The sequence below is a fragment of the Ascidiella aspersa genome, chromosome 7 (assembly GCF_963924565.1).
Source record: "Ascidiella aspersa chromosome 7, kaAscAspe10.2, whole genome shotgun sequence".
In the NCBI taxonomy this organism is placed as follows: Eukaryota; Metazoa; Chordata; class Ascidiacea; order Phlebobranchia; family Ascidiidae; genus Ascidiella; species Ascidiella aspersa.
In genome coordinates, this window is record NC_139453.1 from 8,340,971 (window position 1) to 8,363,999 (window position 23,029).

Here is a 23,029-nt window from a genome sequence, read left to right on the forward strand (position 1 = left end):
CCGTTGTATAGTAAGTGACACATCTGAAACTGAAAATCACAAAAAGTTGGACGCATTGAAAGTATTTTAGTGCGATAAAATACCTTTTTACTTTTATGTGTGTTTAATACGTTACATCCCATCCTAAAATCTAAACCAAATAGCGACAATTTTTGACGCTTCGTGTGACGCTGTTTAGCATTTTCTTAAACAAATTACATTTTAATTGCACATTCGCGCACAACCCCAAATGTAATAACAGATTTGTTTGTTTTAAAGTGTCACAGTATAGCATCATACTGTGTATGTTTGAGATCCTATTTTTGACCCGGCCCGCCATAATATTTTATGATTCCCATGCAGTCCGATGTGAGAAAGTAATTACCGACCCTTGGTCTAAACACTCTAAACCAGTGGTTCTCAACCACCAGTCCGCGGACCGGTACCGGTCCGCGTCAACTTTCGTGCCGGTCCGGCAAATATATTACAATCTTAAATCTCAACGACAAAATGCAAGATGCTGAAGGCTTGTCCATTAAATTTAGAACTTCGCCAGCTTCGTAATTTGCAACATTGTGACGTAACAAAGAGTTAATGGTCTACTTTGGACTTTATCGTACGACACAATACAAGTGTTGTGCCCAACTGTTTAAAAGTAGGCTACAGATCGTTAAGTAAATTTTAAGACTAGTTGTATGTGAAAAACTTTAATAGAAGCATGTATAAAACGTATGATATCAATGAGACAGCAGCAAATTGCTGATTGAATTTAAGTTTTCATTATTTCCTTTTAAGTTGCATACTTTTGTCATATTTGCATTTTGGGTTGATTTTGATTCTTGAAGGTCCACCGGTCCGCAAAATTTGTTTTGAAATTTTACCGGTCCGTAAGATAAAAAAGGTTGAGAACCACTGCTCTAAACGACTCTTAGCTTGATTTACATAATACCGTGTTCCGCGACCTTTAAACGCGATATTAATTGTCATCCTTAAACATTGCTATACAACCGTAAAACTTAAAAGCACGTACACCATAGCTGAGTACGGATTACAACCCCACGCCCAACCTTTAGGCAAAGGTGGGAGAACCTATTCTGTTTTTTTAAGGAATTAACGCGTTTTGCCACTGCTTGGGGCAATTCGTTACGAATTGGTTAAAAAAGGCCTTTACATAAGGCATATACAGAACAGACTCTGATTGCAAAGCCAGTAGATTTTAATTACGCCAAAGAAAGGGTTAATATTCGGTTTTCTATAGATCAGACGAGAACTTTTCCGAGAAAAAAACGGCACGTGACACGTCGGCTAAAGTCACGAGTCATGCTAAAATAGATGTGTAACTTTGGCATTTCGGATAAGGCATGACGATGCAACCTTGAAAAAATGCGGATGCCCTTTAGCTCCGGGCAGTTCAAAAGAGTTCCATTCCGCACCAAAGTGTGTCAATGATACTCGTTATTTATTTGAATGTTAAGGCAGGGAAGTGTAGGAAGAGACAGTCAGTTTGCTGAATTTCATTTTAAGAAAGTTCAGATTCTAATAAGAAGATTTGTCAAATATTTTAATTTCTACGTGCTGGCTATCTTTGCGAAAACCTAGCTATAAGATTTTCTTCCAGTATGTTTTTTCATTTTAAGATCATTTTAGTTTAGAATTTCCAAGAAATGTTCTTTAGCAGCATACTGGCCCGACTTAATTGTGTATATTACATTGGTAGGCTATTATTATTCATTTGGATATCCGTCAGTGTTGTAAACAAGTCATTTTAAAATTAACTAAGACCAAGCCAAGTTATTTAAAAATTAACTTAAGTCCAAGTTAAGTCTTTTTGAATAAATAACAAGTCAAGTCCCAGTCCCAGTCAAAGTCATCAGTTGCCCAAGGTTATCACGAGAGCAAGTCAATTTCAAGTCATGTGATTGACATAAAAGTAAAGTGTTAATCTATTAACTTAAACTAGTCTCATTAATATAAGCAACATTTCAGCTAAAAAATAACACAAACGCAATATACAGCAATCAATTTTTTTAATGTGCAAAACTTAAAATAAATTTTAATGAAAAGACTTAATTTAATCGCAAAATTTTAACGAAATGACTAAAGTCATTACAACAAGGGTATCCGGTATACTTACAAACCTAGACCAGTAATTGTTTAACTGAGCGAAACATCAGCGCTACTCGAAATGCTCTCACGTGTGCCGCAATTTTTTTTTTAAATAACCTAATGCTATTACAAATAGGCATGCAAGCAAGTATGTGAGACTCAAATGCACAATTTTCATTAGCAAACTGATAATAATATGATATCTACCTTTCACTTTGGAACACTATATACGGATCTGTTCATAAGTTTAAGGGTGAAAATAACGGCCCAAATAGACGTAAAAAGCGACATGCTTTATTGTTCAAACGTGTCGGTAAATGCTCATGCCATCATCAGTGACCTATCGCTTTTTTTTGAATAAAGGGGATTTTCAAATTATCATAATGTTGTTTGCAGAAAGTAGAAACTTTTATTGATTTTATCAACTTGCCTATTAACAATTTTAATTTACAACTGTGAAAATTCACCTCATCTAAGTATAAGCAAGAGATCACTGCACTTAAAAGGCTTGCAAGACGTGGCGCGAGCCTGCTTTTTCTTCTGCCTTACCTACTGGCAACCCTCACAAGACACAGGTGAGTTTTATCGTTAATTTTCGCTTCGGTCTCCAGGTTCGATTAAAAACGCCCGTAAGGTGACGTGCGTAAGTCACAGCCACGCTGTTTGAGCGCGAAATCCGCATCACGCAAACCGACGCCCGTGTGCATAACGGCCGAAACAACACCAAGGCGGCATTACGACGTATTAACGGTCTCTCTTGCCCGGCTTAACGTCAGCGTCATTCGCCGTTCCTGCCACGCGCACGCTTACGGTATACTTGCATTGATGGAAACGTAAACAAAGATGGCTGAACACAGACGGTTTACGCACAACCGTTGACCAAAAAACGGAAAACATGTTTTTATTTTTCTTAATGTTGCCTTCTCATTGCGTCTTTGACAATAAATGCAACGTAATTAAAATATGGCTGAACGCAGACGGTATACGCACAACCGTTGTACACAAATCAGACAACATGTTTTTACTTTTTATGTTGCTCTTCTCATTGCGTCTTTGACAATAAATCGAACGTAATTGAAAGATGGCTGAAAACAATAATCAGACAACATGCTTTTATTTTTTTTATGTTGCATTCTTATTGCGTCTTTGACAATAAATGGAACGTAATTGCAATATGACTGAACACAATAATCAGACAACATGCTTTTATTTTTTTCATGTTGCATTCTTATTGCGTCTTTGACAATAAATGGAACGTAATTGCAATATGACTGAACACAATAATCAGACAACATGCTTTTATTTTTTTCATGTTGCATTCTTATTGCGTCTTTGACAATAAATGGAACGTAATTGCAATATGACTGAACACAAAAATCAGACAACATGCTTTTATTTTTTTTATGTTGCATTCTTATTGCGTCTTTGACAATAAATGGAACGTAATTGCAATATGACTGAACACAAAAATCAGACAACATGCTTTTATTTTTTTTATGTTGCATTCTTATTGCGTCTTTGACAATAAATGGAACGTAATTGCAATATGACTGAACACAATAATCAGACAACATGCTTTTATTTTTTTTATGTTGCATTCTTATTGCGTCTTTGACAATACATGGAACGTAATTGCAATATGACTGAACACAAAAATCAGACAACATGCTTTTATTTTTTTCATGTTGCATTCTTATTGCGTTTTTGACAATACGTGATAAACTGGTTTTGCTTTTTTGTTTGTAACGGTAGACAGCACGGAAGACTGTGTAAAAGTGCATTTGGCCACAGGTAAAAACACCTAACTCAATGCCATAGCTGACCAAATAAATTCTATGTGGATACCAGGCGCCCTTCCAGGATTATTGTTTGGGGTGGCCATGGAAAATATTTCGCTGGACGTTGCCACATCTTATATCCGCCCCTGATTTTGTTTCCTGGGTTAAACAACTTGGCTTATTTTAGGCGCAATTAATCATGTTTGTGTGAAAAAAACACACTAAAATTGCCCTTTCGAAAAATGTCTATAATGCTTGGAAACCTTACGATAATCTCCAGCAAAACCTTTGGACATTTTCTGAGAAACCCTTCAGGCTAAAAATCGAAGTTATATAAGTTTTGTCATGCGTTCACTTGCGGTAAAGCGAATCCATATGGGCCAAAAACACAACAGCCATTGGCACCGCAGTGTTTAGGACCATGTCGGTCTCTCAAAATATAATGTGTTTCTCAAAATATAACCTACTTCTGTAAGTAAAGCACAATTAAAGTCAAAACCTTGAAAAACCATAATTGGCAATATCTATATGAGTACGCGATTCGTTCAAACGTCGTTGCTTGGTTGAGCAAGGCGCAATTAAAAGTAGCGGAAATAAAAGCACAACGGTTTACAAAACGTTTGTTTTCCTTAGAAAAATAGGTTGAAATGTTGCAGTGTAGTTGATCCTAGATGGTTTTGCGTTACATTTTTTTTGTTGCCAGGTACACTCCTGTGCTAATCTCAAGGCGCTGTTTTGCAAAGTCACTGTAAGGTAGTTTTCACGAATTTGACCTTTCTCAAATCTCGTTTCACCACGCTTAGTCATCTTGTAGTGTCAGAATACGCACAAGGCAATATCGTCAACACTCGTATAGGAATAAGATATGATATCTACGGAAATAATGTGATCCAGTCCTACTAAAGAAGTACTGACCAACGATTACGACATCCTCATAATAATAAACCGGGTAACTTTGTTAAGGCTATTACCGAATTCATTTGGCCAATGAGGATTGTAGTGCATGATAAGGATAGAAAAACAACTAGCCCGCGGTGAGGTTCGAACTCATGACCACGGCAATACTGGGATCGTCAATCAAAAGATAACTCGATCATGAGTGCGACTTTTTTCTGACCTGTCAGAGTTGCCGGAACCGTATACGAGTTGTGACGTTTACTTACCCGACTCGACTTTTAAAAACGATTCAGTTAAGGTTTGGGCATCCAAATCGTTTTGTTTTATCTTCCATGATAAAAAATAAACAACTCGTAAATTGAAATTCTGATTTTATTGACCATTGAATTATTACTAAGCAAATTCTGTGCGAATAATTTTTTACGGATTTATCCTGGCACTAAACCTATGTTATGCTCAACCATGACCTTAATAATATCGTATGACACCCTGTGACGTATTATCGAGTGTCGACGAGTAACGCCGTATATACTCGGACGAGTTGCGAAAATTGCATCCTTGTCACTAAACTCGATTCGGTTGATTTTTGGGCAATTAAATCTTTTTTTTTTATTTTTTTATCTTCCATGATAAAAAACAACTCGTAAATTGAAATTACAATTTTAGCTCACATTAACAAATTATTATGCGAATTCTGTGTGAATTATATGCTGTATTATCGAGTGTTGGATGAGTAACGCGTTATTATACTTGTTATACTGCATCTTTGAAAGTTTACATCTTTGTCAAAGAACTCGGGCTCGTTTTATGTAATGGTTTATCCCTTGTTATTTGTTTGCAGATAAATTTGGTGGACGTTTTTCCGAAGGATCGTTCTCTTAATCAAACGAAAGCATCGTTATCCGGACGAGCAGTGCCTTTGACGAAGTGAAAAGAAAACGCGTTTGACGTTTGACACCGTCAGGAAAGTTGGTTCTTCGGTATTTTAAAGTGAATTCGAAATTTCTTTATTTAAACCATTTGACAAGCGACCTTTATTAGAACTCTTACGGGTCATCCTCTGTGTATTCATAACGTTTGATTTGTGTTGTGTAATCCTTATGGTTTGCGTAAAGGCCTTCTATAGGCAAATCTTGACAGGCTTTCATTTGGGAATATAGTGACGCAATCGTGCTGGTAATAGGTAGTGACGTCACTCTTCTAAAGAGCGTTTCTGTAAACTGATGCCATGGCAACGCGCCACTTCTTCGCTAAAGACAGTTAAATTATAAAATTTCAAGGTTATAGAAAGAATCATCTAATAACAGAGACAAGGTAAAAAAAACAGGTTAATTTGCAAATAATTTTTTTAATCTATAAGATTTTTTTGTGAATTGTAATATTAAGTTGGACGGACTATATGCTGTGTACCCAAACTGAAAGCTGGCAAGTCAAGCCATTTGCCCAAAAGACTGAAGTCAAGTCAACTCATTTCAAAACAGTGAGCTAAGCGCACTTAAGTCAAGTCATTGGCTTAAGTCATTACAACACTGGTATATAGAATCGAGTATCGGTTCCAATCACATCCGATCCGATATTACCAGATTAGCCTAATTATGTGTACTGTGGTCAAAAACCTATGAAAAGTAACTTTAATAAAAACATACAATGTTTCTATAACGGAGTGTTGCTCTTTCAGCAGTATATATAATAGATCGACGTTTCGACGTGCTATACAGAACGTCTTCATCAGGATACTGACGTATCGTGCAATCCTGATGAAGACGTTCTGTATAGCACGTCGAAACGTCGTTCTATTATATATACTGCTGGAAGACCAATACTCCGTTATATATTATGCCTGGCAGCAATAGCTTATTTCATACAATGTTTCGTCACTCATTTTTAATTTTACGAGAATTCATGCTCCACAACCGGTGAACAATTCTCCCTTAGTAACCTGGTATCCTTTCTTCATTTTTACGTTTTTTTCATGATCTGTTACGTATTCTTGAGTAATCGGCAAAAGAGTAAAAAACGTAAATTCCGACGTGAAGTCTGCGCGGGGTTTCCAAACGTAAATGCGATTCCTCTTACCAGTGAAGTAACATCCCTCACAACCGACGCTAAACTCGTTGCTTTTCATCCGAATTTTGTTCGTTAAACCAACTACTGCAGCGGGTATTTTTCCTGAAATGTTGAACAAATATGTTGCGGGGCCCATTTTTACTCTTAATTTTTCCCCAATTTTGGGGGGTTATGAGTATGACAGCGTTCTCAACCCATCAATTATCGCCCCTTGAGTAAAAAAACTGATATTTTTAAATGTGTCTAATTATTTGTTTTATAAACTAGATTTTTAATAATAAATACCACCTTTAAAAACAATATTGCAGCCGAATTAAATGATCAAAATGCTTAAACATAAATTTTCACTGAATGCCAATTTTTTGGCGTTAACGAAGTTAGAAACCGACGTTTCGGCTTTTGTTAAACTTAGACGTTCAACAACTGTGTCCTTATATAAAAAAAATTAATTTGCAGAACTCTTGCGCTCCCTGCAAGTTTTTCACGGAACCCTTGGGTGTCAGTGGGCCCCTGTTTAGAAATGCCTTGATTTCTGGACGATTAGCTTTAACAACTTGGGCTATTTTTTTTATTTGAAATATAGGAATTTCCCCTGTGAATTTGGCTAAACGTTTTTTAACCAGTCACCTTTAAGATTAATTTAAACCTGTTTTATGCTACATTTGTAAAATCAAAGTAACAAGTATATATATATATATATATAAATATATATCTTATTCCTAACGGTAAAATACTGAGTAAATTTCCGTCACGACCTATTGACCAGGTTTAGTCAAACACGTCATGCAATTACAAGGTCTTGTCGAGGTTTAAAATTACAAAAAACTTTCGTATTTCCGCCTCTCGCTCCATTTCCGTTATTTGTCGCGCGTATCGACGCCGGTGCTTCCCCTCGTTGCTTACGTGATCGCAGCGAATGACAGACGGCCGTTGTGACGTCACAAAGCCGTCGACGCGGCTACTCACGCCTAGGATCTGAACTCGAAATAGAAACCAAACGTTTTGTACTCGGTCTAAATGCGTTTTAATTGCAATCTAGAAGACTCTACACCTGAGTTCCAAACCTATCAGTATATAATCGAAATATTTCCCGAAAAAAAAAAAACTGTTATTGTAGAAAAAACTTTGATTATTCAAATCAAAACGTCAAATATTTGGATGAATGGCGGTTGTAATTAATCATAAAAAATTTGTAGTTAATGTTACAAGTCGTTTAAAAGCGTTTTTAAAAGTCATTTAAAAGCGTTGGGCATTTTGCAAACGCTTCAAAGAAATCTCTAATCATTTTCACCATCAACATGTTCGAAAATGTTAAAAAGGAATTAATATTGATTTAAAACGTTCATAAAATCCCACGTATCTATGTAGGACCAGTACTTATTCTACGATAAATGAACAAATTTGTTTCCTGAAAAAAAATTAAAGGTTTTACCAAAAACAAGTTTTATAGAAAAGTCAAATTGCTGCTCTTATAACAAAAAAACGAGGGTATAGTAACATAACGTATCTGCTGCTTAAAAGATTTAGGAGAATATTAAAACATGAAAATTAGTAAAAAAAATGTTGCCTAAAACTTATTTTAAACTATTTTTAATATATTAACCAGAAAGCCGAACTTTTACCTCTAAATAATTAATAAATTTGACACGAAACCTGGTCAAACTGAACATTAAACCGTTGTTAGAAAAACGGAAGAAAAATTAAAACGAAAAAGCATTAATAAAATTGAAATGTCGCACCAGGCGATGCGTTGCCCTCTTTTATAGAAAAGCTGCCGTTATTTTTAGGTCGTCATTTTCGCCTTCTGAATCAGACTGACCTGTTTCACCCGCGGCTAACCTTTGCCGCCGCTCTGAGTGTGTTGTTAACCTTTGCAACTATGATTTATGCAAAAGCTTATCCAGGCAATAAGACAGAAAAGCGGCCGACCAGTTACAATTCCGTCTCACTTAAGCCATTCTCAATGCACTCTGTCGGTTAAAAGGATTTATTTTTAGGCGGCCGCAGCCTATGATTTGCCCTTTTCCTATTCGCGCGCCGGTTATTATCAACACACTCACAGGACATTGTCTCGAATTAAAAATCGATTTCAAAGCCTCTATTTTTGTGCGCCCACTGACCTATGACTTGTGCATAGCGTATCATTATTATCAGGGCAGACGTGCAGAGTGATCAGTCAAGTGTTATTTTAGGTGAAATTATACTCCAAGAGCGTCTTGGTAAGTCACCGCCGCGACCGTTTATTGGTCCGAATTACAGCGTAGGCAAAGTTTTCTTTTTTTAAAATTAAAATACACTTAAACTTGTGAGACAAGCAGTCGTTTTCGTCCGACTTGAATCACCACGCTTTTTTGACTAACCACCGCACAGGTATACTTTGAAATGAGGAAGTCGTTTTTCACACGAAACGCTCACGCCGACGCATTGCCTAATTCGTGGAAATCGGGTGCAGCGCCGGCAGAAACACCCCATTATTAAAATAAGTGTATATTATCGGCGGCGTCAGGACGACTTACAAAAGTCGGTATTTGTGTCACGCTAAAAAGATGTAATCCCTGGAAATACGCGCTCCGTGTAATTTTGGACTTTCTCAAAAACTTTCTGAAAGCCGTACGACCTAAATTCGCACGCTTGCTCCAATGGAAAATATTTCGTATATCTTTTAGTGTCTGGTATTTTTAAACGACATGAAACCAACACAAGACCGAAAATGGAGTTCGAAATAATTTAAAATAATAGTTAGTTAGCGAATAAAAAATGAAATAGTTAGCGAATAAGAAAAAAAGTGATCCTATTGCGCCTATTTTTTATAATCTTGGACCGAACCAGTATTTCAATCGTTCAATATTTCAATCGTTAAAATAGTTTTTAAAATTTTCTCTTTGAAAATCGGCGGAAAGCAACCAAAAACATAGGCCTAACGTTTTCTTAAAAACAAGTTTGAAAGACATAAATTAAAAAACTATTTTTCAGTATGTTCAAACTCTGTAACGTATGTGTTTCAACATATCATTCAAATTTGCAACACCAAATTGCACAGTTGTCAGCAAACGGCCGTCCGAAGATTCCATACAACAGCAAGTCAATCTCAATTCAGGGCAAAAATATCATTAAAGTTTATTTCCTAAAATGAATTGAAGCAAAGCGACGGGCGCCTTGTAAAGTCGAACGGCAAGTTCTATAACTTCAAACGCCGTCAGAAATCCGCACCGGATTTTAAACAAGCCGCAATCGCCTTACAAGTCGCACTCTGTGCAGTCAAAATCGAGCTCCGGGTAGGTTTTTGGCAAAACGGTTTAAACGAAGAATACCAAGCGAGCGCGGCGTTTTCAGTGATCCTGCCAAGCGTTCTTATCGCCTTTGAAAGATCGGGCCCTTCTCACTGGCAGCGGGAGCGCCTAAGGACACCCGGCACATTAGCGAAGTGCGCCTTCGTTGCGTATACGTGACTGTTGGCGTATTTTCTAATGACGCCCCGGTTTTCGCCGCGTCGCTTTGCGTAAGCTTATAGTCGCCGGTCGCGTAATCGCAGCGTCGCGCGTGCGGCGAGAAAAAGAAGATCCAGGGCCCGGTTGCTGTATATAAGGCCAGGGTACCCGGCTCGGATAACAGCGCAGTCGCTTCGGTAACCGGCAGGCAACCAAGTGCTGGCTTTCGCCCTGATAAAGTCGGGAAAATCACAATGAGTAAATGAACGAACAACATTGGAGTTAGGGTGCGAATTAGCGTTTGGGTGTGGGTGGGTCAAGTATTATTATATTCATTATTTGATAATAATATTTGACCTAAGCCAAACGCTAACCCCAATAATGTGCTTTGTGCTAAGATTCTAGACCAGCGCAAAAATATCAGCCGTTTTGATCCATGTTTATTGCGTAGCGGCATAGCTGGACCTTGGAGCGCCGCATAGGTGGCTTGCTTATGTTACTTTAGGGCGCGCCCAAAGGCTCGGGGCGATTGCAGCCGGTCTGAGCGATATTTAAAACCGACTTGTATTTCTCCGAGCCCTTAAAATTCATCTAACTGCTTCCAGGACAGTTTTAAGGCAAATGCGCTATGTAGAGCAAAGGTTAGAAATACTAAGGCCTAGTCTGGTACCGGTCTTAGTCGAGGTGCGTCGCTTTTCAATGCACAACAAACTCGTAAAGCAATAAATAGCCGATGCTGTCTGTTACGGTAGTAAATTGAATTTGAAAGAGTTCCAGGTCGGGATGAGAAACATACATACTCAGATTAGTTTTACGGTTTCGGGGCAGGATAACACTATAGACACCAATGTCTCTTTGAATTTTATTTTTAAATCACCTGAAATAAGAACTTCCATCAGTCAGGCTCTCTACTTAAAAACTAATTTTAAATGTAAAACTGTGTTTAAATATTTGTGAAAAGTTTACGAGGCGATCATTATACCTAGTGTTGTCCAGGTATGGTGTTATCCTAACCTTCTTACCTATAATCACGACCAGTTTGCTAGTGTATATGTATAACTATGTTAGTGTTTATGTGTTTATGTATGCAATAAGACAATACTTTATGGTTTTGCAACTTTCGCTGCAGAAAGGCTTCATACTATCGCAGATTCAATCGCTTGCAAAAAGAGTTGTGATTGCCGTCTTATCGACTGACAGCCTGCCCGTCCAAATTTGCGATTAGTTGCGCTAATAAGGAAATACATAGGGGTGTAACCAGCAGGTGTTGTTGGTCATCTTTAACTTGCAAAACTGCCTGTCGTATGCGGTAAACACACGTGTCGGTTTGGCAGGTTTTATAGACGAAAAGAAACGAAGCTAATTCGAGCTTTTTTTGTTTTGCAAACGCGAAAAAGTGAAAAATACCCGCAGGTATTCACGGGATATTCGACGAAACTTTAAACCGCAAACTGATTACTCAATAGCGTTTTAAAAAGCGAAGACACCAGGATACCTTATAGTGTCTGGCTTTCCTCGAAGTTTGTAGCGTCTTTCCTCGAAGTTTTGTAGCGAATTCTTGTTCCTTTTTTGCCGAACCTTTACCGTTTCAATTCATCCTAACGCCGTCTTTGTTCCAGCTTCAAACCGCAACGCGTGCGAGCGGCGTTAGAACAAAAATAAACAGCAGAAAAAAGCAAACAGTGACCGCCTTGTTTCGTGAGCCTCTACAGCAGCTGCCAGTAAGCAGTCAGCAACCGACAGCAGCAGCAACATTGGGCCGGTCCAGCATGGGCGGAGGGCGCTCTGGCGAATTCAAAAGCCCACCGACAATATGAAAGCAACCAGAAGAGCGGTGAAGAAGCGGGACTGGAAACTGCGAGCGTTTCGAAGGCAAACGACGACCGTTTTCCTTGTGCTTTGCTTTGCCGCGCTTTGCCGGCCGGCGCTTGGCCGCGGCCTGTACCGCGGGGATATGAACCGAGCCTCCCAGTCGGCCTCTTTGGCCACCGGCGCCGGCCGCGGAACCCTCGGCCTTACCACTGTGACGCGGAACCTGCGAACCCTGCTGCTCAGCAAGTTTCGCAGTTCGCGGATTCACCTGCGAACTTGGAAGGTAAGGCTTTTGTCTCAGTTGCTTTTCTAGTGTAACAAGGAACTTGTTTTTTTACTGTTTTATTTCATGGTGTAAGGAAGGGTTCATTTTGGTGCCTATAGCTTCTGCGACGGAATTTAGGTTAGGGCTACAGTTTTTGCTGTTTGTTTTATTGAATAACAGTTTGCACTTACTGTCTCTTTTCATCCATTCGTTGAAATACAAGAGCACCTTTAATGTCTTCGGTGTCAGGAAAACAAATTTCAAGTCAAAGTATATATAGTATGTATTTTAAAGATCTTTCTGCACTTGAAGTGTGGCTCATTTTTTCCAGCAATGTTAAAAGTGGAATCTTACTTCTTTTTTATTTCTTCTGCTAGTTGCCTTGTTAAAGTTTATTTGGTTTATGGTAGGAATGCAATTTTTGCTAATTTGTCCTTCAGCTTTTATACAAACCTGTGAGGTAGAAAGGTGTGCTTTAATTTGGGTAAACTGCACCCGTAAACGATTTTTTTTAATTTGGAGTAAATATACGTTGGGTGATTTTGGTCTGTTTTATGCCGTGACCAACCCAAAAATCTTCGCTCGGAACACCTTTTCCTTAACTCTGAAAGGAACAGAGGAACAGAGGCGTATTTTTGTTTATTTATGGCACCCATGAAAAAAATGTTATTTAAGAGTAGGCCCAATATATTTTAAAACCATTGGCTTACCTACATATCTAAAGTTGCGGTTGTTTTTTTGAAAATGTCAACTCTAGTAATTTATTTTTATATATATTTTTTTCAAATTCGAACGGTGTAGTTTTCCTATTCCTTGCCACCCATAAAAATAGGTCTATTAACGTACTAATCCGATTTTCCTCCTCTTAACATTTTAAGAGTCGTAAAATCAAATTGACCAATTTTTTCCAATTAGAACTGGTACCGTTTAACACGGAGTATATTCGTTCGCTAAAAGGTTCTCCTCGTTTCTCGAAAAACTTTAATCTTGCAATCAAGCACTTGGCGCTTTGTGGCTGACTGTGCACGCTGCACTGCGCTTATATACGATTCTATTAATACCTATCCTTAAAACAGCAAATACCGCAAACCGTACAGCAGTTTTACCGGTCGATGATTCACCGAAAAACGAAATCCGTGCCTGTAAAATATTCTAGTCATTTTTAACTTAGAGTGCTTTTAGCGATAAATAAAGTGTTAGGCATAACAGCAAAGTTTTGTCGGCCTAAATTTAATGAACTTTTTATACGCATAAAGTTGACAAAACACAACGGAGACATTAACATTTAAAACGCAAATTTATTGAATGATTCTTATTTATAAGTCATGTCTTTGTATTGATTTCAAAGTGTTGAGAAATCTTTGTTTGAAAATACTCTCAAAGCGTCTAACCCCACATCCGTTCCAATTTTGGGTCGCGACCCATGGGTTGGGAAACACTGTACTGGACGCTTTATAACAGGTTATTTTCGCTTTGGTGAAATGTTAGGTGAAAGCGAATTCGATGAAAAAGAGCGAAATTCGATGAAAAAGAGCGAAACTTAGAGCGAATTCGATAAAAAGCCAATATCTTATTGTCTTATTTTAGGCCCAAATTATTTCACTAAAACAGCTCTTTGATTAAAGCTTTAATAAGCTAATTCGGCCCTTTACAATCGGTTGTGAAAATATGTCCACCGATTTGTCAGTGTAAACTTTAAAATTTTTCCGTCGTTTGCCGCCATTTTTATTTTTTATTACTATTTTAATCCTCCATTTGTTGCAGGTAAAACTTTTTATCTCTATGCCGTGTGAATCCGGCAATATCCTCCTGAGAAAATCAAACTAAACTTTCGTCTTTTAATTCCAGACGCATCTACGCGATGAGTGTGTAATCCAAGTTCAGGACACTTCAGAGGTAATATCCATTGAAATAATATAGTCGCCAGTTAACCATTTTAACTACAGTTTATAACGCCCATTTATTATTTTAACTGGTGAACTGTTCTGTTAAGTTTTTTATAAGGATGCACAGCACGGACACTCAGACAGTCTGAACTACTAGATCATTTTTAGAGTTAGTTCCCTAGAGATATTCTGATACTATTTTATTCAATCAAGCCTTGTTAGTTGCGTTATAGTTCTTAAAGCTTTTTTTATAACTTTTTTTGTAAGTTGTCTACCAACACCATTCTATATAGATTTTAGTTTTGCTTGTTACACTTATTTAACGTAACCTTTCTGAAAATAACTTAAATTCTCCCTTTACATTGAATTTTGGTCCGAGCTTGGGTCAGCCGCTCCCTCTCAATGACCTTGTCGAATTTGTTACTGACCTTGTCCACGTGGCGAAAAACTTGACCGCAAAGTTGTTTAACCGTCAATTATTCAAAAAATTATGTTTAATGATCGTTAAAAATGAGGTTTGCTCCGCAATGAATTCTCCCTTTAAGGTGGGTTAATAATAAAGCTGTGGTAATGCCAAACAACCTGATCCTTTCGGGCAAAATATACATGGTAATGTCGCCGACGAAAGATAGTTATTGACTACCAACAGACGTTTTCATAAGCATCCTATAAACAGTCTCATATTAAATGGGACCTTATTTTTCTCCGGACGCCCTCCTTGGATCCCTATGTTATTATCTAAAGGTCAGCGGCACGTTTTTTTGTCGCCATACAAACTGCGATGATTCATGCTGTTGCCCAACTGCAAGAAAAAAAAACGGCCCGGTAAAAATATTCGGCTTAATCCGTTTAATATTGGCAATAAGGCGGTTTCGTCCAGACTTGGACAACTAGATAATTCTAGTTTTCTAATTCTTTGAATTAGAGCAAAATACGGCTAATTCTAATTCTAATCTAATTTGCGAATTGCTTGTTTGCTCTAATTCTAGTTCTAATCTAATTTGGATTTTACCAAAAATGCTACTTTGTCCAACGGCACTTTTAGTCTCTCAGTTCAAACACAGAATTTCAATTAAAATTTTCTGGTTGGAACGACTTGTATCTAATTTTTACAGGCTAAAAATCATAAAAATGCATATAAATTAGCACACACATATTTACCATTCACGTTCTTATAAGAATAAATTGTGATTAAATTAAATTGGTTGTAAAAACTAAATGTGATTCTAGTTCAAATTCTAGTTCAAATTTGATTTTTTAGGAATTCGGTAATTCTAATTCTAATCTAATTTGAGAAAACTTAAAACGATCTAATTCGAATTCTAATCTAATTTGGAAAAACTAAAATGCTCTAATTCTAATTCTAATCTAATTTTAAAAAGCTAAAATAAATCTAGTTGTCCAAGTCTGGTTTCGTCACCTCATTATTTTTGCATAAGGGACACGCGGAACCCAGCTATTAAAACTCGGGTTCAATCGAAGGGCAGAGCACATTGGGTGCATCTAAAGTAGAGCACCTTGCTATATTTTTTCTTGCTAATTCTCCCTGAATAAGGGACACCCAATTAAGCTTTTTAAACCCAGATATTAACATACAGGTTTAATCGAAGGACAGAAAACCATTGGGTGTATCTCAAGTGTGGCACCTTGCTATATTTTTTCTTGCTAATTCTCCCTGCGTTAACCCATTTATTAACACACAGGTTCAATCGAAGGGCAGAGGACCACTGGGTTCATCTCAAGCAGAGCACCTTGTCAATTTTCGCCTGGCCGTTCTTGGTTTGAAGTCGCTGCTCGACCAATGCGCTCCGCTCCTTCCAAGTTCATCCTCTTCCTCTTCGTTTTCCTCCCACTCCTCCTACGCTCCTCGCCATTCTTCACGTTCCCGTCCGCTCGAGCCCGCTTCTTCATTTCTCCAGCAATACTTGCGCCACCTCGACGAGTTCTTGCACCGCTACCAGCAGGTCAGTATTTCGCCCGGATCCGTTTATTTGGTCAGTGGCAGCGTTGTAATGACTTCAGTCAATGAATTAACTTAAGTCACTGATTTGAAATATTTCTTAAGTCTTTTGGACAAATGACTTGACTTTACTCAAGTGTTTTGGACAAATGACTTGACTTGACTCAAGTCTTTTGGGCAAATGACTTGACTTGACTCAAGTCTTTCGGACAAATGACTTGGGTTAACATGGAATGGTTTTATTAAGCATTTGTTTGATAAGTTTAGGTAATTTATCCCAAATTTTTTTCACATAAAACAATTTGCTTGCTATCTGTTGCGTATTATCATGTTTTAGTTGAGCTATTGCTCATAATCGGACCAGTTTACGAATTCGAACAGTTTACATTTTTATTTGTTTGACAAGGGCTTTCAAGGTGACTTGCTCTAATTATTACTTCATTGGGACTGGGCTTAATTTTTGATTCAGAAATATTTAAGTTGGACTTAAGTTTTTTTACAAATTGGTTGCCTGGGACTTCATTTTAAATCACTTGTTTACAATACTGGTCATAGGTTATTTGAGCAAATGTTTTTTAACACGTTCAGTATTTTTAAAATTTATGATTGTTAAACTGGCTTGATTCTTGCGGAATGATATTACTTTGTTCAGTGATTTTAACTAGGGCTTTGTAACTTGATAATTGACAATAGCGGTGAATATACTGCCGGTAAGAATTCAATCAGTAATTTAGTTTGTGAAGAAAAAGTTTCAACTTAATTACTTTCGCTGAGATTTAACTGGTGTCTGTGATTTTGGATGTGCAACTTTTTTTTAATTTGGTGATTTTATATCTATTCTTATTTTATTGGATTATCTCGTTCAAAGATTCAAATTGAATCAAGTTTGCGATTTGGCTCCATGGTATTTTGGCTGTGGGGATTTTTAACCGTGCTTAACGATTTGAAATGTTAAAATTTTGTTTTGGCTAATTTTGTGATTTATGTTTTTTGATTTCATTGGTGGCTTTTTCAAAATTGGGCTTATGCTATTTAGTTGTGCGAAGACCTTGGTAAATCATACAAACGTTATGTTTAGACTGCGATATTTTACCAAATACGTTTAGCTAAAATATCGTTTGAAACAGGAAAAATAATTCAAAAAGTTTCTAATTCGTTAACGTTCATGGGATCTAAATGCGTTGGTTTATTTTCGCCTATATAAATTCCTATCGTGTTTAACACCTGGACGATCAATACAAAATGACCTCAGTTCACATGACGAGAATTGTAACCTCGTAGCCGAACTATATCGTTTCGGCTGAAGAAACTTGTCGATTTTTCGACGAATTTCAAAAAAAACGCGTCATCCAAGTTTCCCGTCCGAGTTGCGTCACACAAAATGGAGGCTCAGTCGCTGAGTTCGAGAAATTCGACGAATACGTGTAGTGTGGGCGTTATGCAATTCACAGAAGTTTCGTTACCGTTGCATTAAGCCGGCGCCCGTACTACAGGAATTGCAACCTAAGCATGAAAAATCGAAAAAATATATAAGATATATAAAAAAAACATAACCCAACACAAACAAAACCAAAATAATAAAAATCAAAAACAGCCCGTCTGCTAGTTGAATTGGTGAACAAAGGTTACGACAGCCTATTCAAGTCGCCTTGTTCTGGGTGAATGACACCAAACGCTCGTATAGTACAATATATGTAAAAAAAACAAAGAAAAAATAAAAGATAAAAAAGTCAAACAGCTTATTTGAGATTATTATTATTATGCCTGGCAGCAAAAGTTTATATTAAACAAAAATATGTTGCGCGTGAAAGAGTGAGCATTTGTGATATGTCCTGCTAAATTCAGTTTTTCAAGTTCAATTAATCTTGTTATTTGTTCAGATTAACCAACGTTACATCTCGGTCATTTATTCAGTTTTTTACAAAGTTTTGTTGTAAACTTTACCTTGGAAGAATATAAAAAAAATTTTTAAACTGACACATTACATATTTTGAGGAGGTTAATGTAATTTTCTATAGTTTCATCGATGCTCTCTAAAACTTTCAAGTTTGAATACAAAAACACAGATATGCATTTGCCTATTTGCTTTGTATATTGTAAAAACATTAAATAACAAATTTGAAAAAAACATTTTTTAATAAAAAAATACAAAGACAACTTATGAATTAAAAATCCAAAAATATTTGCAGACGCAACTGTTTTTTTTTTACATACAAAAGAGTTATTTTTTTTACATGCTTAAGAGTTGTAATCAACTATTTCAACGGGTATTTGCCTATACAACATTTAAAACCAAACAGCAAAAATGTAAAGCGGTCAAAACAAATGGCGTATCAAAAATCTGGCAGAACAACTTTGCAAACCCTTTAAATACTTCGAAAGCTTTTTCTTATATCTTCCGCCATGACATGACGCGTTCGAATATTTGCCGGTCACGTTCGAAAAAGCTGCGGGTCGGAGCGCTAATCCGGTCTTCGGTTTGGGCACGTCTGGCTTAATTTCGCGCTGGAACGAGATGAGGCGAAATAAAAACCGCTCTTCCTGGAAAAAACATTAACCAAAACCAAGTTGGGCTTGCGTTAGATTCGCGAAGGTGAGACCGGCGTATAAAGGAGATAAAATCAGAGGCAACCTTTCGTTCAAAATGCCTCCATTCTTAACACAATGATTCACCTCATTTTTGAGCTGTTTCTGCAACCGTGTTGGTCAGAATGAAGTCTCACTTTGGCCAGCCAACTTCGTTTCTTGATTTTTTCTTCTTAAATTTCCTCCAGATTTGTATTGCACTGTCGCATTAAAAACGCCGATGTTACATAAATTTTATTTTAGATTATCGTCAAGTTGTTTGAGGTCAGCTAAAGTTGGTGCGGGCCAGGTGACCTTGAGATGAGGTTAGGTGACCTTGATGTTGTCCGGTGACCTCAATATTTAACCTGGACATCGAACGTTTGCTATATTTTGCTTCTACGAATATCATCGTGATTCGTAAATATTATATTAGCAACTGAAAATACAAATCCGGCCTTTTTCTTTTTTGTTGTTGAAAAAATACGTGTTTGATTTCTTTTGAGTTTGTTACCCACCTTCGCAATTAAACGAAACCCACAATTTGCATAGAATACCATAGACGAAGTAATTAACAAAATACTTGCAATCCGTCGAATAAGATAAATATTAAAAGTAATCTCGAAGTAATTTCATTCTATTAAATTAAATTATTTTTTTGCTCAATGATCAGGTTCCTGGGGTCGACTTGGTGGTTTTTATTTTGCCATGCTTTTTTCTGTTTAGTTATCATTAGTAACTTGCGAGGTACAGTCTATTCATGTCAGTGTATTAAACTTTGAAGGTATTTTGCAATAATCAATTAATGAAATTTAAGTTAATTTTGAATTAACAGGGACTTCATAACCATATATCCCTCAAAAGAGTATTTCCGCTAATACATATAAATACGAAAAAAGGCCTTAAACTTGGGAACGCTAATATGTTTGGCCATTAATAGAATTTACGCTGTTTGGCCATTAATTAAATGTGAGGCTGCGTATTGCGGCTTTCTTTGGTATTTTGCAAATACAGTTGAGCTGACCTATGTGCTGGCATGATCTGTATATTATAAAACTTTCTGCTTTTTTAAAGCTCATCAAAAAACTAAATACATGGTTCAGTAGAGTTGACAAAACCATGCAAGAAACTTATTCCGTCAATCTACGGATTTGTTTTAAAACAAAAACTTTTAATGCAAAATGCGCCATAAAAGAAATAAGCGAGCAATATCGTCCTTGATAAAACTGCATACATTAGTTTCCTCAGTTTGCAATATTAGATGGAGAAAAACTATATGCATGACGTGAATGGATTTAATGGAAACTTATCGACTTGTTCCACCTCAGGCTTAAAACAAATATTTACATTTGAAGTTGTCCTAATTACATCATGCCACACCTGTGTTTTTCTGGTCTAAAAGTCGAAACAAGAATGTTGTTTTATTCAAAGCAACTGGTTACCTTATAAGCACTCTTTTATTCACCCAGTTAAAACCAACGGACTGACAGGATTTACCGTGTAAAATTGGATAAATTTAACCCCAAAAGCATTGACATTCACCCAACCAGCAAATTCTAAACTTACCTCATTCTTTTTCCAGGTCCAATCGCCTCTCGTTAGCAGGAAAGTCCCCGCTTCCTGGTCGCCGGCGAGCGCCCCCGTGCGGACCTTTTCGAGCCGCTGCGTCACCCACCTGCATGACGTCATCAATAAGCTGCTGCGCGCCTCCGGTGACGTCAGGGCGAGGACGCGACCATCGCCACCGCGTCGCCACTCCAAAGGTCAAGGGTCGTTGTCGTTGTCGTTCGATGTTGTCCAGTCGCATCTGGCAAAGTGCCAAGCGGCCGAATTGCGCGCGTCGCCACGGTAACAGCTCCGCGCGCGCGTGCGCATGCGCTAATCCGTCGCCGGCTGCGTCGTTTTTTTGCAATAAGTTATTTATTGCTGCTGACGCTGTCGCTGCTGTCATTTTTTCGTATTTTCGCCGCGCGATTCGTAAAAAATGCCGAAAATAAATGTACGCCTCGTCAACGTTGAGCTGTGAGGTTCCAAAGACCACCTTTTAAAAGTCTCTATTGAGAACGAGTGGGTTTTACGGAACGGAACAATTTGCATCTGTCATTTTGTGACGTCACACCTCGTCATCCTTAACGTCATAGACAAATGCGTCGAAAAATGAAGTCTAAACAGTTGCTGGCCAAACAGTTCGGTTTTTATAATTGCCTAAAACACCCAATAATTACTTATAAATCTCTCCCACGTTCTTTTACCACCGTTTGTTTTTTATTAAAGGTGTAATGTTTTATTCACAAAAGTTCATCTGTTTATCACGGCTTTGTAAAGTGTCGACTCGAGTATTATCAAATTTCGTATAGACCCTGTCTCAATGTTACCGTACAACACTACACACCGAATGACGCGAAACTATCTCAAATATTAAACGTGTCCAAAAACCTATTAAAGTGTTAAAACATTGCTGCGTAAAATCGAATGACGGTTTTCAAATCTTTGGGCGTGTTCGACAAAGGTCTGTGGCAACGCCTTTGGCGCTAGAGTAGGCCGCTTCACAGACTTGCACAAATCACCGCACATTTTATCGCCAGTCGGAAAACCTGCAAAACGGGCTCGGCTTGCGAGGCGTGCCGAAGTGTTTATTTCCGCAACAAGAGCGCTGTACCAAAACAGCCTTAAGGAGACTTTGCATTAGAGCGGCTAGCCTGTAAATGTCCCACAAGCAGCACCAGCACACAATCGTAGGCTCGCATCAAGGGCTTACGGGTCACAACAGCAACCGCAAAACCACTTAAAATGCGTTTAAACGTATGAAAGGTGCAGGAATAAGCAAGTCGAAAAGGTTGCGCGATAACTGTGAACAAAATGCAATCTTACGTCTGATCGATGTTAAAGATCAAGGGCTGGGCTGTTTAGCGAAACCATTAAAATTGCAAAATTCAAAATTACAACCAAATCCAAAACTGTTTGACTGTTTGCGGTCCTAGGAAAAGTTACAGTGAATCAGTAACACGGCTCCGGTCTTTCACGTTAAACCCTTGATAGTAAACTTAATGGCGTGTCTTCAAAGGTGTTCAACGTCGTACCAGAGTTTCTGTGGCTCTGGCGTCTTCTATCTTTACGCGACGCGCGGAGCTGTTACTAAATATCGCGGACTGCTGTGTTTTGCGTTTCGTCGCATATCAATTAAACTGGCTGCGTGCATGCTTTGGCGTATGCAGGCACACCTGGAGTTGGATGTGTGTTCCTAGTAAACAGTTTTGTCTGGTAATGCTTTTCGATTCTCCACGACTGTTTTCCTGCGGAAAGAGGATAACGCCGTTTCACCATCATTTTGTCACCATTCGTTGAAGTTTTCACCCAAAACAGAATTCTTTTTTGCAGGAAAACTCGACAGAGTTGAAATGTGTTCTCGTGCCTGTATACGCCACTGCATACTCGCTTATGTTTGCAAGCTATTAAATACTTAACCCGCTACTACCGCTGCTGTTGTTCATGCTGCAGAAGGCTTGGCGGCTACAGTGTACTAACACCAGTGATTCTTCCTTTTTAGAGCGGGACTTGTGTCCAACGCAGTGATCTAAAGCTGGCTTTGCATCGATCGAAAATGCATGTTCCGAAGCTACCTATATTTATTTATTCTCGTTTGGGTCTGTTCGGCGCCGCGACTGTTCGCAAAAAGCGTGCCGGCCCAATCGCTCCGGCCTGTCACGTTTTCCCAGGGCGTTGCCGTGTTTATCCTCTTTCGGTCCGTCGAAGCGGATTCAGCCGCTATTGCCGTTTACGTTTTTTCGAAACTAATACTAGCCAACTCACGCTCTATGTACTCTTTCCACATTGCAACGTTGTCCAAGCTTTACCGGATTTGTTGTTTAAACAGCAACGTTTTTCTAAGCGCACTGAGTTTTTGCCATCAGAAGTAATCTTTTATGCGCATGTTGCACATTTATACCGCAGGAAAAACTATAAAATGAAACTTATATTTTACTGTTTGTTTGGTTATATGTATAACTGCCTCCTCTTAGGAGGGAATAAATATGTTCTGCTGTTAGACCAAGTTTTTTTTAATGAAAAGACGCTTTTTATATTGTCCTCGGAAAGACTTTTTTTTTTTTTTTTTTGGTCCGAGTTTTGATGTGTTGTATAAGCGAATGCAGATAATGCAACGTTCTTGTATTTCTTTTTCTTACTGTTGTTGTTTGTCGTACTGTAAGTTGTTTTTTTTTTCGTTTTATCCGACGTACTACTGTTCATCCCTCTTTGTACTCAAAATTGCCCATCGGTATACCGCT

General features: G+C 38.0%; 1 protein-coding gene across 2 annotated transcripts; it reads left to right on the forward strand.

The window, feature by feature from the left end:
• Window positions 1–2,572: 2,572 nt before the first annotated feature.
• Window positions 2,573–22,823, forward strand: LOC146137565 (uncharacterized). Of its 2 annotated transcripts, XM_083394215.1 has the most exons (7): window positions 2,573–2,660; window positions 5,602–5,728; window positions 11,875–12,350; window positions 14,181–14,228; window positions 15,922–16,182; window positions 20,326–20,506; window positions 22,291–22,823. In XM_083394215.1, exons 3-7 carry the CDS (start codon window positions 12,069–12,071, stop codon window positions 22,314–22,316), a joined length of 798 nt encoding a protein of 265 aa, XP_083250341.1. In that variant the 5' UTR covers window positions 2,573–2,660; window positions 5,602–5,728; window positions 11,875–12,068; the 3' UTR covers window positions 22,317–22,823. The 2 variants fall into 2 exon arrangements, with proteins under 2 accessions (XP_083250341.1, XP_083250342.1); XM_083394216.1 differs by lacking the exons at window positions 2,573–2,660; window positions 5,602–5,728 and having other exon boundaries at window positions 11,740–12,350.
• Window positions 22,824–23,029: the final 206 nt, after the last annotated feature.

What these genes read in the sequence shown, in the direction of transcription:
- LOC146137565 (XM_083394215.1), top strand. Translation starts at nt 12,069, where the DNA reads ATGAAAGCAACCAGAAGAGCGGTGAAGAAGCGGGACTGGAAACTGCGA. An exon ending in AAGTTCAGGACACTTCAGAG is followed by an intron (nt 14,229 to 15,921) that starts GTAATATCCATT and finishes ATTAACACACAG; the next exon opens with GTTCAATCGAAGGGCAGAGG. An exon ending in ACCGCGTCGCCACTCCAAAG is followed by an intron (nt 20,507 to 22,290) that starts GTCAAGGGTCGT and finishes CTTCCTTTTTAG; the next exon opens with AGCGGGACTTGTGTCCAACG.